The following is a 15,110-nucleotide window of genomic DNA, read 5'->3' as shown; positions in this document are numbered from 1 at the left end:
AATGCCAGTTACACTGGAGTATATTCTGAAAACATCTGGTGCTTTTTGGAAGGAGGTTGGTTAATAGTAACGCATTAACAAGAACTTAAGCCCCGTTGCGAATCATTTCACATTTAAAGCTGGACCTGTCAGTGACTACTTCTGTGTATGGTCTCCCTGAAATACTATGCTCCTTTTCTAGTGTTGCATCTTCCTTTTAATAGTAAGGTTTCTGCTTAACTGTCAGAAGCTTGCCTCAGTGGTTATGTAACATGGCATTTTATTCCATCTTTGTAATGAAAAAACCCTCGTATTTTTGAAAGATCTTTGTTGCAAAAGTATGCATTTTCTTTCCGATTTATCAAAAAACCCCATAAACACTCCAACATAAAACCAGAAGAGAACATCTAGTAACCGTTGTTCTTGTCTTGGTTGTACTTTTGGTATGGTATTCGGTACTCCAGCTTCCTGCATGATTGCATTGTCTTCAGGGAACTATATTCTTTTCTGAAGTTGAATATAAGAAAGGCCACGTTTTAAAATATAATTTTTGTGATCTACCCGAGTCACAATTTTGTGTGGTTCTTTAATGTCTTGAGGGGCTAAATTCCTCTGTTCTTAATCGAATTTAATCTGATATCGTGTCCACTGGTTTCTCAGCTACTGTTACCTTTTTGCAGGTATTTATTATACCTGCAGACCTGGAACATACCTTAGCATTATGCTTTCTCTTCCCAACATCTTTGAGTTACTTTAGTTTGTTCATTAGGTGTTTGGTCAGAGGTGGTTTAATAAGGAGGGAGGGTCCATCTTTTTGTCTCATTTTTATTGTTGTCATTGCTGTCTAGTCTCTTCTGTGTTTTATTGATCATCACTGCATAAATTTTGCATTCCTTACTTCAGGTTGGTGGTACAAAGGTGATGACAGGCCCTGATCATGAGCCTGTGGTTGTAAACGTTCTTCGTTTAGCGGAGTATAATGAAGGAGGGAAGGGCCAGCATTTCACAGAATCACAGCACGTCTTTTCATGCAGCACAAAACTGGGTGATCTGCACAGAGCTTTAGCACCGTCAGGAGGAATCATTCTAAAGAACAGCGCAGGACCAGATAAAGAAGCCAAGAACTGGGAAGTTTTTCGTGAAGAAGATATGAAAGAAACGGTCAAAAGTGTTGGTCTGACAGATGGATGCTCAGTACTAATCTTAGACAGCCATGACCAGAGGTAACAATTTGATTACAAATATAATGAAACAAAAAAAGCATTTTTGGCAAAATCTGTTCAGTTACAATTACGGTAGCTGTATATATGTTCATTTAACTAATTGTCACTTTGAGCTTTTTAATTCATGGTATAGTAATCTTAAGGTTTGGAGATCAGGTACTTAACAAGCATTAGATAGTTATTTGCTCTTAAAGTGCAGGTGCAGTCATATCCTTTGACTTTACATTTGTAAAGGGAAAAACCTTGTGAGAACAACTTGCTTCCAATGTGGTGGTACATTTTTGGTGTGGCCTGAACTTCTGAGGTTTGAATTGTGTGGTTCTCCGAGGGACTTGGTGGGATGAGAGAAGAGAGCAGTATCAGAAGAGTATGGAACTCTGCTGAATCTCCCAGTTAAATCTAAAGTTGCCAGGGTCAAATTTCTGGTCTTATTTCACTTCCCAGTGCATAGCCTTTAGATTAGATTCCTATCTTCAGAGACATGTATATGTGCTTGTTACATAAATTCTGACTTCCTAGTTGAAACAGTACTGGAAAATTGAGATTGTAAATCAAACAGTGAGAAGGCTCTTCACAAACACCTTTCTGTATTTGTGTACAGTAGCAGAAAGACAAAGAAAATCTCAACCTTTTATTTATGACTAGGTATGCTTTCACAGTATTTTTTTTCTAGAAGCCTTAAGCCCAACCTCAGAAAGTGACTTAGAATCTGAAGTGCCTTCAGAAGCTCAAGTCCCATTGAAAGGCCATTACCAACACACGGTTTTCACTGTTTTTTTTTTTAGTAACCAGCTGCCTGGATGCTGCATGAGGCCTCTGACTCTTACCCTGCTGACATGCCATTGCTATTAATGACTTAAGCATTAACGGTTTATTCGAACTTTACTGTTCAGTAATGTAGCCCAGACAATGTGTACTTTTCATTGACCATCTTTGCATCGTCTGTTTTTACAGCTTTGTGAATGTGTCAAGTGGCAATTTGACTGCTTTTACGTATGACATCAGCTGGCTCCAAGTTAAAAACTTCTGCAGGACAGAAGATGAAGAGAAACCTGTTAAAATTACTGCCACTATTGAAACAGTAAGGAGTGTGATTGTTCGTGAATATGATACAGGCTGTTGCCCTGAAAAGCTTGGCTAGCATAGTTGGGCCAATTAATAAGGATTTGATATAACCACAGGGCTGAAGTTGTCCTGTGATGAAAATGGCGTGCAACTCAGAGTTACCATTACTGGGATACTTTGCTGTGTAATAAGATTGTAATGTGGGTCACTTTACACCAATATAGACTGCACTGGTTTATTTGTGTGAAAAAATTTTGGTTTTGGACCATCCTGTAAATGTATGTTTGGTGAGGCTGTCAGTAAGCAAAAGCTAAAAGAGGAGGAAAGTATTATTTCTTGCTTTCAGCCTAGGATAGGAAAAAATGCTGTTTTTTCCCAAGGGGTGGGCTTCTCATAAATATGTTATGATAACAGTACATGTATTATACATATTTGGTATGATGATGTTAAAAGTTTTCTCAGCTGTGGGTAGTGTGAACAGGAGTAAGAACGTAACTAGGACACATTTCAAGTGAGGGCTGCCTTTTGTGGACCTGGCATTTGAACAGCAGGTGTGTTACTAGCATTCTGTATTAGAGGTGTTAATATTGCTTTCTTTTAGGTGATGTCAGATATCAAAAGGAAAGCAATACGGGAGCTTCAGTTAGAGGAGGAGCTAGGTAAGTGTTCAGTTGCTTTACTTGTAGATCTGATAATGTTAGAATGTACTGGCTGGCATCCTGCTTTTTGCATCAATCTATTTAAAACGGCAAATCCATTGCTGTTTTGTTTCTTTTTTCTTTAAAGAAAGAGGGTGCAAAGGACTTAAAATTGATCCAATTTTGAATAAAATGATTATTTTTCCTAGCTTAAAAAATAAATTGGTGTAAGTCTTGATTAAAAAATTTTATGAAGCTCTTATTTTTCAGCGTCTGTTTTAGTAAAGAATAATCTTGTTGCCTTATTAAAGTATTACACTCAGAATTACTTTTTTCTTTGAAACCTTATTCCTTTCTTTAAGACACTCCGGTTTTCTTTCTTTAAATTTGTTGTTGATGCCTTTACCTTCGGAAGCACCTGATCAGTTTTGTAGTATTTTACTGATTGTGGCTAACGGCTGGTTTCAAAGAGAAGGTAATCTTTCACTGAAAACATAAAAAATAAAAAGACTGCTCATGAGGTCTCCAGGAGGAATCTTTCTCCAACGTACTTTTGATGTAATACCTCCAGAGGAAGGCCTCAAAGACAAACCCATTGGCATTCATCTTAAATATGTTATCTGTCTAAACTTCTGAGCCAGATTTCTTCTTAGTTGAATTATTTAATATGTCTGTCTCTTTCTTGCCCTTTTTGTTACAGCAAATGACAGCTGTCTTAGACCTGTTAGCAGAAATGGGAAACTTCTGTCTCCAGGTAAATTTATTTATTTAATCATTGTTCTGTAAGTAGTTCAATTGGGAGACTTTAAGCTTCCCTTTTGTCTTTTGCTGGGAGCAGTACACACACAACTTCACTGATTTCCGGACTTAACTGAAGCAGGTGTGTGTGCATGTGTTTTGTTTTTTCCCCCAGTTTTACTGTTCATTAACAGTATCGATACAAAGCTAGCAGTTGGACTTAAATGTTCAGCTTGGTTTTATTACTTGCATCACTAATGAGCAAAACTGATTAGCATCCCTGCTGTTTATTGACCACTGGCCATATGCTTCAAGACTGTGGGAATTAACAGAAAATTCTGTTTCCCATAGTTATTTATTAAGCTCAACAGGGCCTGATGATGTGTGCTTTTAGCCCAGAAAGCCAGCTGTATCCTGGGTCACATTAGAAAGAGCATGGCCAGCAGGTTGAGGGAGATGTTTCTGCTCTGCTCTAGTAAGAGCCCCCCCAGCAGCGCTGCGTTCAGCCCTGGGGCCCCAAGCATAAGAAGGTCCATGGACCTGTTGGAGCGGGTCCAGAGGAGGCCACGACGACCATCAGAGGGCTGGAGCCGCTCTCCTGTGAGGGCAGGCTGGGAGCTGGGGTTGTTCAGCCTGGGGATGAGACGGCTCTGGGGAGACCTTACAGCAGCCTGCCAGGGCCTGAAGGGGTCTCTAAGAAAGATGGGGACAGACTTTTTAGTAGGGCCTGCAGCGATAGGACAGAGGGGAATAGCTTTATACTGAGAGAGGGTAAGTTTAGGTTAGATACTGGGAAGTTCTGTACTGTGAGGGTGGTAAACACTGGCCCAGGTTGCCCAGAGCAGCTGTGGCTGCCCCATCCCTGGCAGTGTTCAAGGCCAGGCTGGATGGGGCTGTGAGCAACCTGGGCTGGTGGAAGGGGCCCTGCCCGTGGCGGGGGGGTTTGGAACTGGATGGTCTTGAAGGTCCCTTCCATCCCAAACTGTTCTGTGACTCTGATTTTTTAAATGGAAAAGTCTCTAAATGATCTCTTTGCTCTGTAAATTTATTAAATATTATTCCAACCTTCTAGATGTTACAGGAAGCAGTCTAACTTACATTTCCTGAAACAAAATGGTTTAAATCTATTTGTTAAGAGTATTGATGCACAAGGTTGAATTTTAGAACAGCTTTGGCAGAAACTTGAGTCTTGTGGTGATGGGGGAAGCACCATTAGGTTCCCATTTACTGTGAGAAGGCAGCTTGTGTTTGTGGTGTATGAATCACACTGAATAACCTGTGGATTTCTGCTTCCTTAAGACTGGGGGAACATGTTCATGCCGTAGTCTGCTCTTTGATTTACATGAACATGTGATAGCACCTGTCACTGTACAACTGTGCTCCTGATGGGCAGTGTTTAGCAGAAAAGGACCTCCAGTTTTGCTTTTGCCATTGTTGGGGTGGTGGTGAGAAACTGAGTCTATCAGCTTTGTACTTGCTGGGAAGTGTTTTCTGTGTCTTTGCTATTTTGCTAATATATTGCATTAATAAAATATGGCCAGGAAGTGAAGGAGAGATTAATTCCCCTCCATTCGACGCTTGTCAGAGAATATCTGGAGCATTGTGTCAAATTTGGAGGATCCCCAGCAGGAGAAAGAAGCCCTTACAAACTAGAGCCAGTCTGGAGGAGAGCAGTTAGGATGGTTTTAGAGCTGGAACATATGAAAGAGGAGGGAAGCTGGGTTCTTCCAGCCTGAAGAGGCTTGGGGGGAGGAGGAGGAGGGCTAATTGCCATCTTTAACTCCTTTTCTATAGTTCCATGTTAAAGCAGAGCCAGATGCTTATCAGAGAAGCACGTGGAAAGGATCAGAGGCAGCAGACATGAATTTCAGCACAGGAAACTGCAGCTGCTCGGACAGGGGTGGTGGTGGAATTCACATTGGTAGTGGTCAAACAATAAACAGTGAGCACTGGGAGGCTGGGAGATACCCGTCCATGGAGGTATTCAGAGCTTGACTGGAAAAAGCCCAGGTTGAACTGATACTGTTTCAGAGCTGGTTCTCCTTTAAGCAGGGGTTTGGTCCAGACAACCTAGAAAATTCTTTTGTCGCCCCATATTCAATAGATGGTGGGGAAGAACCTTGTGACGTACGGAGTTAGACTCTATAACTCGAAAGTTATAAAGTAGGTATGTTTATTGCGTGCAGATGCATGGGGGATCGCTCCTCCACAAGCGTGCATGCCCGAAGTGATGAACCATCTCACATTTATACAAGAAAACAAATGAATATTCAATTAACACCTATACGTATTCGTTACCTAAACCCGCTTACTCTCGCTTCGTATGTTAATTAGCTTATCAGTCCTTTGCCTGGAATGTGGTGGTCTTGCAGGTTTGTAGGTGATTCATGTCCTTGTGACCATCTGAACTTCTCTGGCAAGAAGACTTAGCACTCCCTCCCTCTAGATAACATTTGAAATGTCTCTCATCCTTTTCTCATCCTTTTTATAAATAGCCCCTTTGTTAGAGGAAGAAGGGCAGGCGTCTCCTCAAAACTGTAGGAGTCTCCTCAAAGCTGTGTGCCTATGTGACCAGACACCGCACCCATGACTAGTCACCATACCCACATTCCTGAGCAGACATATACAATCACAATTGATGTCCATCGTCCCCATTTCACACTATTTCTCCATATCACCTTTTTACAAATGTTGCTTTGCTTTCGTCATAGGAGGCTTACAGAGCTGATGTCAGCACTGTGGAAGTGAAGTTCTTCAAATGTCTCTGAACATTTTTATCTTACTCTAAAGAGCAGCATAATAGAATGGATATTTTCAGGAAGCAGCAGCTTATGATGTTCTCCATGTTTTTGTTCTCCCTGAAGTGCCTGAGGATTATACTGTCAAGGAAGCAGAACTGAAAATGGGGAGCTTGCTTGGGCTATGTCATGGGAAAGCTCCAACTTCCACTCAGGTACAGCCATGCTGTGACTGAAAAAGTCCTGTGCTGCTTCTATGCTTTGTTTCCATTTCCTAGTATTTCATGTAGTCCTTTTTTTCTTCTTGTAATGGTTGTAAGTGGGATGGGGGGAAAAAAAAAGTTCAGTGGCGCTGAATTATACATATTGGCATGAAGGCTTACACCATTCATCTGTGTTGCAGAAGGCCAAGAGCATATATGTGACCAGTTAATATAGCTAATTTGACTAATGGTAAATCATTTGTCTGTTTGTGGTTGTCCAACTTGTGCGCTCTGATGTGCCTATACTTCTGTAAAAAGCATAAAGTTAAGAAAAGGGGATATTGCTCGTTATCTGCAAGTTGTAAATACGCATGAGAAAAAAGTTGTATATTTCTAAAGATCAGAGCGCTAGCATGTTTTATCTCTCCTTTGCAGCAGACATGTACAGATGGTTAATGAAGACCTACTGATGGCCATAACCCAGTTGCACGTGCTTCTGTTTGTACTGCTTAGATTGTTTGTTTGCTCAAAGGAGTTTCAGCGCTGTTTGACTGATGGCAGGCTTGCAATAGGTGGTATATGTGTGCAGTAGGAAGTGTTATTTCACAGTATTTCCGTATTTAAATGTGTTCTGATAGCTTAACTTGCATTTTTAGCTCTTCCTGTATTTTATTGTTGGGAGTGACCAGAATGCAAGCCCCGAGATGGAGATAGTTGTGGAAGAGACTGCCTCTGTCAAAGAGGTAAGTCTAGCTGCTTTTAAAAGCTTTTCTCTTGCCTGGGTCAGGTCTGCTGCTCCTGGAGAACTCTGCCTTATACCCATACGTCACTTCAGGTCACCAAGAGACACAGAGGCAAAGGCAACTCCAAAAGGCCAGCAGGAAGAATGCCTTGAACTTTCACCAAGTAGTAAAGAAACATCTTTGCTTTTTCCCAAGAATTAACATAGCCTGATTGCTTTATGCATGGCTAGGCACTCCTTTTATATATAGCAGTCCTCAGAATGATATGCAATTGTGGCAGAACCTGCCACACTTCTCTTGTAGCTAATCAAACTCAGAATGCACAAAACTAGAGTGAGAGAAGTCAGAACTGTGCACAGAATAAAAGAAGCAGTTCTCAGTACTGCTGATCCAGACTTCTGGCATAGAGAGCAAATATTGACGAGTAGTGGCTGCAAAGTGTTGAATTTGCAGGTTTGATTTCTCTAAGGTGCATCTTCAAACTCTGGGACAGAATTTGCTCAAGTAAAGCAAAAAACTGACAGTGCAGATTTTCTGTCACTCAGTCTTTATTTTAGAAAATAGTGGTGTAGATTTGCTGAAAACTTTTTATTACCCAACCAGTGCATTGAGACAAGTCTCACCATATGTTTCTTTTTTCAGTGTCTAAATTTAATGCTGGAAAAATCTGGATTATCAGGTCAGTTGCATTGTATTGTTATTTAATGATTATTTTTTATTTAAAAAAAAATATTCCGGATTTCCAAGACAGTTCTTGCTATCCTAAACTTAAGTTTTAAGTTTGTTGCAGTGATCTATGTGTCATTGTAATGTGAAGAGGGGAAAGAATGACAAACTTGACAGTCTTGCTCTAATAAAAGCTGGCTGTGCAGTTGTTCTTGAAAATCAGTTTCAAGCTTTCTGTTTAATCAAAATATGGCAAAACCCACAGTTCCTAGACTATTTGTGCATGTGCAGATGTTTGGCTGCTTTGAAAAGAGATTCTGTTGTAGTGGGAACCACTGCATGAGATTAACTGTAAAAAAATAACTTCTGGTTGCTTTGCAAAACCAAGTTATTTAAAATGAGATCACAGTTTGGCCATTATTTGGGAATCTGAGTGGTAGCAGTTACTCCTTACTAAGCTTTTACATGAGGATTAAGGAGGAGATACAGATGGCATTAGCATGACAGGTGAATTTCCTGGCTGAACATCTCTTTCCATTGATAGGGAGGAAGGAGGAGAAGAGAGTTGGAGTGATGTTGTTTTCCAGCTATTGCTCTAAACATTCATTGAACACTGAATGTGTTACAGTTGTGTGATCGCTGCAAATTCAGCCATGCTTCAAGAAACATAGTTCACCTGAAAGACATTATCAGAATATACATTGAATAGCCCAAATGAGAATTAAATATTGTGCTCTTATGTACGTGTATGTATGAGTTGAAGTAGTTAATGTCTTGAAATCAACTTAATTTTTTCCATTTACCTATCGTGTAGTTTTACTGGCAAGAAACGATGGTTCTAGTTTTATTTCTCTTATACTAACAATTTTTGAACTGAATTTGGCGATGTGTAGAGATTCGTGATCTGACTGCTTTCATTCAAATAAATGTCAGACTGCAGCAGATTTTGATATTCTTGTTGTTAAAAAAAGACTGCAAGGTATTTTTTTTCCCCACAGAATTTATTGATGAGATTCCTTCTGGGCTTGGGTTATTTTAGTTGTGAAAGTCAAATTTTGTACTTTGAAAAGACTAAAGTGTGTTTTCATCAGTTATTTTGGTCAGATTAGAATGTCCATTTGTGTTTGTTCCTTCTGTACCTAGTATGCTTTAGGTGCTAAATCTACAAGTATTGTTTCTGGAGTGTACCATCTTTTCATTTTTTTTCTCTAGCGGGAAGTCTCCTGGTAGACAGTTGAGGAGGGGAAGTTGGATTTTTCCTTATAGTATTGTTTTCATTTTAATGAGCCTGTCCTTGATTCAACTTGTAAAATGACATGGGAATTCCTTTGCTTTCCTCTTAAACCAGGGGAATTAATGGGGTGTGTGAGGTAGAGACATTTATACAAGTAAGAGAAGACTGTTTCCAAACAGTAGCGTTTCTAGGGTCTGGGGAAGGACGTGAAGGGTGGTGCTTTAGTTTATCAGTGTAGTGTCTGAAAAGAAAACAACAACAAACCACAAACAAACAAAAAAACCCCCCACAAGCAAAAGAACCCTTTAATGTTTAGTAAGAGTTTTGTTATGTTTTTTTCAAAACAGTGTTGTTGGCTGTTTTAGTTTTCCATGTATATGTTTTTGGTTTTTGGTAGGTGACAACTGGCACTTGAGAAGGATTGACTGGTGCTATGAAGCAGGGGAAGCATTAAGTCAGGAAGTAAGAGGATCCTATTTTTGACTTCAATCGTGCCGTAGTTTAATTATAAAAATAAATCTGTTTTTCTTTAGAAACTTCTCCTGAAGAGAGCCGCATTAAAGCAAACGCGCGGTGGTTTTGTGTGTGCTCCACTAGTACACTTGCTGGTTTATTTTCACAGCGCTGTATGAAGGCAGTGTGGGATACCTATGGTTAAAATACAAATCTTGTGCACTTGCCTCTTATTTTCATTGACTAGGATTAAGCCATGTGCACATAGTTTTTTCTAAAATATAGGCTTACCATGCATTAAAGATGCGTCTACAAAGAGGCATGTTGGTTGGTGGGATGAGGAGGTGCAAAGGAAATACACAGCTCATCAGGATGCTCTGGAAGGACTCCTGTAGGTGCCGTAGCTGTGTGCAAAGCTGTCTTCAAGCAGTGGGTATTAAATGAATATTTCTTTGCTCTTTGGTGGGAAAGCAAAACACATTGGACCTTTGGCATGCATGGCTTAAAACCCCCACCAACATATACTTTAGGAAACAAAGCACAAAACCACGAAGACTTACAAGTGTACTGTGCTTTTTCTTCCTACAGAATGCCACTCTGAAGGAACTTAATGTTTGCAGAGGAGATACTTTGGTTATAACTGAAGGAAAGCTTCCACCAAAGGTAAAAGGAGAGAGATTGTGTTCTTTAGTTGGTTGATGGTGTCTGGAGACGTGAATATGATGGTAGTTTGTTGTTGGGTTTTTTCCTCTTCCTCTTTATTTTAAGATACTTCGGAAGAAATTTGGTTTGCCATAATGTACAGTGCTTTTTGTGCTTTTAAAGCTTTTTTTATTTCAGTCAACATTTAGAATATTATGAATCTGTCCATATTTATTATTCTTTCAACTTCTGGGGTAAAAGGCTTGCCCGTTGCAGCTTCTTCCCTAGAAGTGTCTTAAGTTCTGGAGGAAATTGGTATTTCTGGCATGCAGGGTTCTTGTGAAGGCACAACTCTTATACTGCTACTACTGCTTCCTCACAGAATCATAAAAATGGAGGAACGTAAGTGTTTGCCTTCAGTTTAGAATTGTACTGAGGATGGTGTTTGAAAATGGAGGGCCCTACTGGGAGACTCTCTTGTCACTGATGGTTATACAAATGGAAGGATTCTTTGCTAACAAACCTCAAGCAGTGTCATGGGATGGTTTGTGTTGGAAGTGACTTTTGAAGATCACAGTTCTGATCTTTCACTAGATCAGGTCAACCTGACCTTGAACTCTTCCAGGGATGGGGCATCCACAACTTCTCCAGGGTCTCGCCACCCTGAGTTCCCTCAGTAGTTATGTGTATGTATATAAATGGATCTTAGCAAGTCCATGGTGAATAAAGCTTCATAAAGGGAAACAAGGTATTTTTAATACATTCGTCCTCAGACAAATAAGGCAGGATAAGAGCTTACAGCAGCAGTGATGAATGCCGGTGCCTTTACAAAAGCTCAGGTTCGATCATGTTTTTTCCTTCTTCCTGAGATGAAAGTGAAATTTTTCATTGTCTGCAATGGAACCAAAACCTACCTGGTACTTTCTGTTCATTTCTCAGGGCTTTTTGAAAATACCTATCTGGTGGTTCAAGTCTTCAAGTCACAGGAAGCATGGAGAGAACGCAGAAGACAAAGTGAATGGGTTGACCTACAAGATGGAGGCTTTGCAGGTGTCTTCTGCAGGAGGTGAGCTTTATCAGTTTGTGAAAGGAATTGTATGACCTGATTGTCTATGAGCTGAGGGCTTTTAGTCAAACCCAAAATTTTAATCCAAATCCTTAAAATCAGTCTGAAACCTGTGAGTGACTGTACAGGTTTCAGGAAGTTTGTGGTAAAAGGAGCCACTTAAGAGACATGCAGTTCTCTGCAAGGCCACGAATACCGGATGGTACTGTTCTGATGTTCCTTAGCTATATGTCTTTAAGGGTAAGACCTCCACTAAATTTTGAAGCAGAGGCTCTTTGCTTGTCAAAGTAAAATGGCTTCTCTGTACCTGAAGGCAGTGGCAGTATTGTAAAGCATCTACTTGATGAGCATAGAGGTGATTGGCTTAAAATGCTCCTAATATTACATTTAATTCACTTTAGACTGTTGCTTTTTGAGAAGCTGTAAAAGGAGAGATGAGCGAGTAAATTTTACATAGCATAAAAGACATTGCATACAGTATTTTAAGCTGTGTTTGTTCTTTTAAACCTCAAACACAAATCGAAAACCAGCTAGGCTAGGAAAATGAAGTGAGGGTTGAGAAGGAAGAAGAAATTGAGGTGGGGACAACAGTGAGTTGAAAAATGGGAAACCAACTGATTTTCCTTTCTGCAGGAAAAGTAATGTTCTTCCTTTTGCTCAGTTGTGTTGCAGAGCAGGACCTGTCTTCTTTTAGAAGTTTTCTTCACATTTTTCTGAGTTATACTTTCTCCCCTGATTGTTTCAGCAGCATAGATAAATGTAGATTTATCTTGCCTTGCAACATGCTCTACAGTTCAGTCATAACCAATAATTACTATTTGCAAGTGTGAATAACTGGTCTTAGTTTTAAAATTTGCAGTATAGGAGGAGTTTCAACTGATCCTGTTTGGCAGCTAACAATGTAGTTTATCAACTGTAGATTATGTTTCTTTAACTTCCTTCCAAAAAAAAAAAAAGGAGTTCAGGTACCTTCTTTAAGTGAAATTTCACCATGAAGTGACTGTTATCTCTTAGGACAATAAACAGTCATGTTGACTCTTCTGTTGTTTGGTTTTTTCCTCCCCTCTCTCCCTCCCGTCTAAAGATTCACCAGAATACATCCACACAGACATGGATCTTTGTTACGCTGGCAGTATAGAAATAGCAGGAGAAGCTTCTTTGGAAGATCTGAAGATGCAGGTTAGATGTTCTCCTGTATTGGAAATGTACAGCAACACTGTGATTAATTGAGCTCTATTAATACCTATTTTCTATTTCCTTTTCCCTTGTCTCCAGTATGTTCTGATATGGCATTTGCTTTTATGCCATGTTCAGTGGTAAGTACCAAGGGGCAGTTGGAGCATGTAGCTCAGATACTTCCTTAGTATGTCCCCTGCAGTTGCCATTCTACCTGTCATGTGTCCTGACCTGCAAAAGCCTTGTTGCACTTCATCTGGAACTTCGGCTTGCAGCCCTATCTTTATTTCACAATGTACAATGTAAAAATTCTTCATGAGAAGCACACACATACAAGCACTTCCTAAAAAGCCACTTTCCATTTCCACATTGTTCCTGTATTAGTTTTCTGCGTTGTTTTTTTCTTTTTTTTCCTTTTTTTTTTTTTTGGTATGTTGAATCAAACGAGTAAAGAATTGCTTTTGATGCACAGAAGGTCATGTTTGTCATTCGGGAAGGTATAGCTTAGTTTCTTTGGCCAGAAACTAAGGTGCCTTTTTGAGCTTTTTTTCATCATAAAAGTATGATTTTAATACACAAAAAGAAGAACCCCAAAATAAACAACCCCCCCAACCTAAAAGCAAACAAAAACCCAACCAAAAAAGCCAACCCCAAAACTCCAAAAAGACATAAAATAATCCTATCATAAGGCTCTTTGTTGTTTAGCCAGTTGGTTGTTCTACTTGAATGCATGTGGAAGGATCTCATCTGATTCTGATCCATACCAACACTTACTTTTTTGGTTATGACTTCAGTTTCAGTCTCTGCCAAACTACTGCTATGAAAAACTGACCATTTGCTTCTTGTGAATAAGGAGAATTGTCTTAGCATGGAAAGAATATTGTGTCCTTGATAAGGGCTTAAAGGGGCGTGCTCAGCGCTTGGCTAGAGACTGGGGCAATGATTGTCAGCCTCATTCCCTCCCAGTTCAAATTTTAGTTAAAAAAAGAAATTCAGTACTTTAGAAATGGAAGTTAAATTGAGAAGTGTTGGGAGGGAACAAAGTCCAACTTGCTTTGAGGTTGAAAAGCAAATGTGTTGATCATAGCCACTACCTGTAAGTCACAAGTAACAGCTGGTGTGGAATAAATCTAAATACCTTGCCCCATTTGACTGCTTCAGTATTGCATTGAGAATTAATCAAGTGGCTTTCTTTTTTTTCCAAGGAGACTGGCTGCTAAAATTATTGAAGAAATGTTTCTTTTCTCAGGTTCTGACCTTGCCATGCTGCCAGAAGCAGATTGTCCCACTGCCCTCATTTCTCAGAGCATGGACAGTGGACAGTAAGCGCCCAGGCAAGCTGTTACGAAACAACAAGCAGCAACTCAAGTAGGTTTCTTACTGAAAGCAGAAGTAGCGCTGGTAGGCAAGTAGTAGGTTGTGGGATGGATTGGTAGAGAAATAAATTGGGCTCAGTCAGATGTCAACAGAAAGCTTGTTTCTCTTGACTTCGATTTTTTTTTTTTTTTTTCTGAGCATGTTTTTTTAACCAGAGCTGTGGAAGGGCAAGGTGTGAGCATGAGTAGATCATGCCATGCTTATGCTGCCAAGCTTTATTTTAGACTTCCTGAAATGCCATTTTTGTACTTCCCTAGGGTTTTTCATTTTTGTTCTGATAGCCTCTTGCTTTGGCTTTCCATCCAAGCACAGGTCTACTTGACTAAAAGTGGTTTGTCTACTAAAATTTAGACTATATGACTGGAAATTTATATTATCTTTGTTTTGTTTTCAGTGACTATAAACTGGGTGCCAGAGTGGAAATCTGCATAGAACCTTTGCAAAAAGAAGAGAATTTGGGGTAAGATCTCAAGATACTTATTTCTTACAGCAATGCATTTGTAACTGAGCAGCTTTTAACTTAAATACTGTCTGTCAGGATTACAGGTGTCAGTATGCGAGATGACTTTGGAACTTACTTTTTGTTTTCCAGAAGCAAAATAAGGGAGGGCAAGAGGGAGTGAAAAGTGGGAATTCTGGATTCTGAAAGCATGACTGATGAGAATGGTCTGTTTTCTCTTCATGATGACAGGCCCCATGAACTGCTGCTTCGAGTCCAGATGGCCATACCAGGGGAGAGGGACTACTATGACTCCATGGATTTGGTGTGGGATATCTCCAAAGAATGCACAACCTGGGCACTGAGGCAGAGAGTGGCTTCTCACTATTGTCTCCCTGTAGATAAAATTGAAATAGCCAAATACTTCCCTGAAAGATTTGAGTGGCTGCCAATATCTAGCTGGGTAAGGTCTGCAATGACAGAATCCAACAGTTGTTTGAGAGAAATATGTGTTGGTTTGTGCTGTGGGTCTTGAACAAACATGTTTAAGCAGATTTCTGAAATCTGCCATGTACAAAGTTTCTGCTTTGATTTTGTTCAGACACAGCAAATTTCAAAGAAGAAACGGAAGAAAAAACAGGAGAGTTTACAGTCAGCACCTTACCACCTGAAAGATGGAGATGTCATTGGAGTGAAGGTAAAACTAACTTGGCTTTAATTGTTGCCCAAG

At 39.9% G+C, this 15,110-nt stretch overlaps 1 protein-coding gene across 9 annotated transcripts in view; it reads left to right on the top strand.

The window, feature by feature from the left end:
- USP40 (ubiquitin specific peptidase 40) overlaps window positions 1-15,110 on the top strand; it is a 37,992-nt gene that overhangs the window by 18,972 nt on the left and 3,910 nt on the right. For 8 of the 9 annotated variants that reach the window (XM_027802946.2, XM_055718404.1, XM_027802944.2 and 5 more), the window contains 15 exons: window positions 883-1,202; window positions 2,157-2,283; window positions 2,869-2,926; window positions 3,606-3,659; window positions 6,508-6,596; window positions 7,241-7,327; window positions 7,970-8,006; window positions 9,625-9,689; window positions 10,269-10,343; window positions 11,262-11,388; window positions 12,473-12,567; window positions 13,814-13,932; window positions 14,336-14,401; window positions 14,633-14,843; window positions 14,982-15,077. In XM_027802946.2, the coding sequence (XP_027658747.1) occupies window positions 883-1,202; window positions 2,157-2,283; window positions 2,869-2,926; window positions 3,606-3,659; window positions 6,508-6,596; window positions 7,241-7,327; window positions 7,970-8,006; window positions 9,625-9,689; window positions 10,269-10,343; window positions 11,262-11,388; window positions 12,473-12,567; window positions 13,814-13,932; window positions 14,336-14,401; window positions 14,633-14,843; window positions 14,982-15,077 (1,626 nt within the window). Of the gene's footprint in view, window positions 1-882; window positions 1,203-2,156; window positions 2,284-2,868; window positions 2,927-3,605; window positions 3,660-6,507; window positions 6,597-7,240; window positions 7,328-7,969; window positions 8,007-9,624; window positions 9,690-10,268; window positions 10,344-11,261; window positions 11,389-12,472; window positions 12,568-12,663; window positions 13,933-14,335; window positions 14,402-14,632; window positions 14,844-14,981; window positions 15,078-15,110 lie in introns of those variants that run through there. The other variant, XR_008733533.1, reaches the window with a different exon arrangement.

Source organism: Falco cherrug, chromosome 8 (assembly GCF_023634085.1).
Source record: "Falco cherrug isolate bFalChe1 chromosome 8, bFalChe1.pri, whole genome shotgun sequence".
Taxonomy (NCBI): domain Eukaryota; kingdom Metazoa; phylum Chordata; class Aves; order Falconiformes; family Falconidae; genus Falco; species Falco cherrug.
This window is presented reverse-complemented; position numbering and strand designations above follow the sequence as displayed.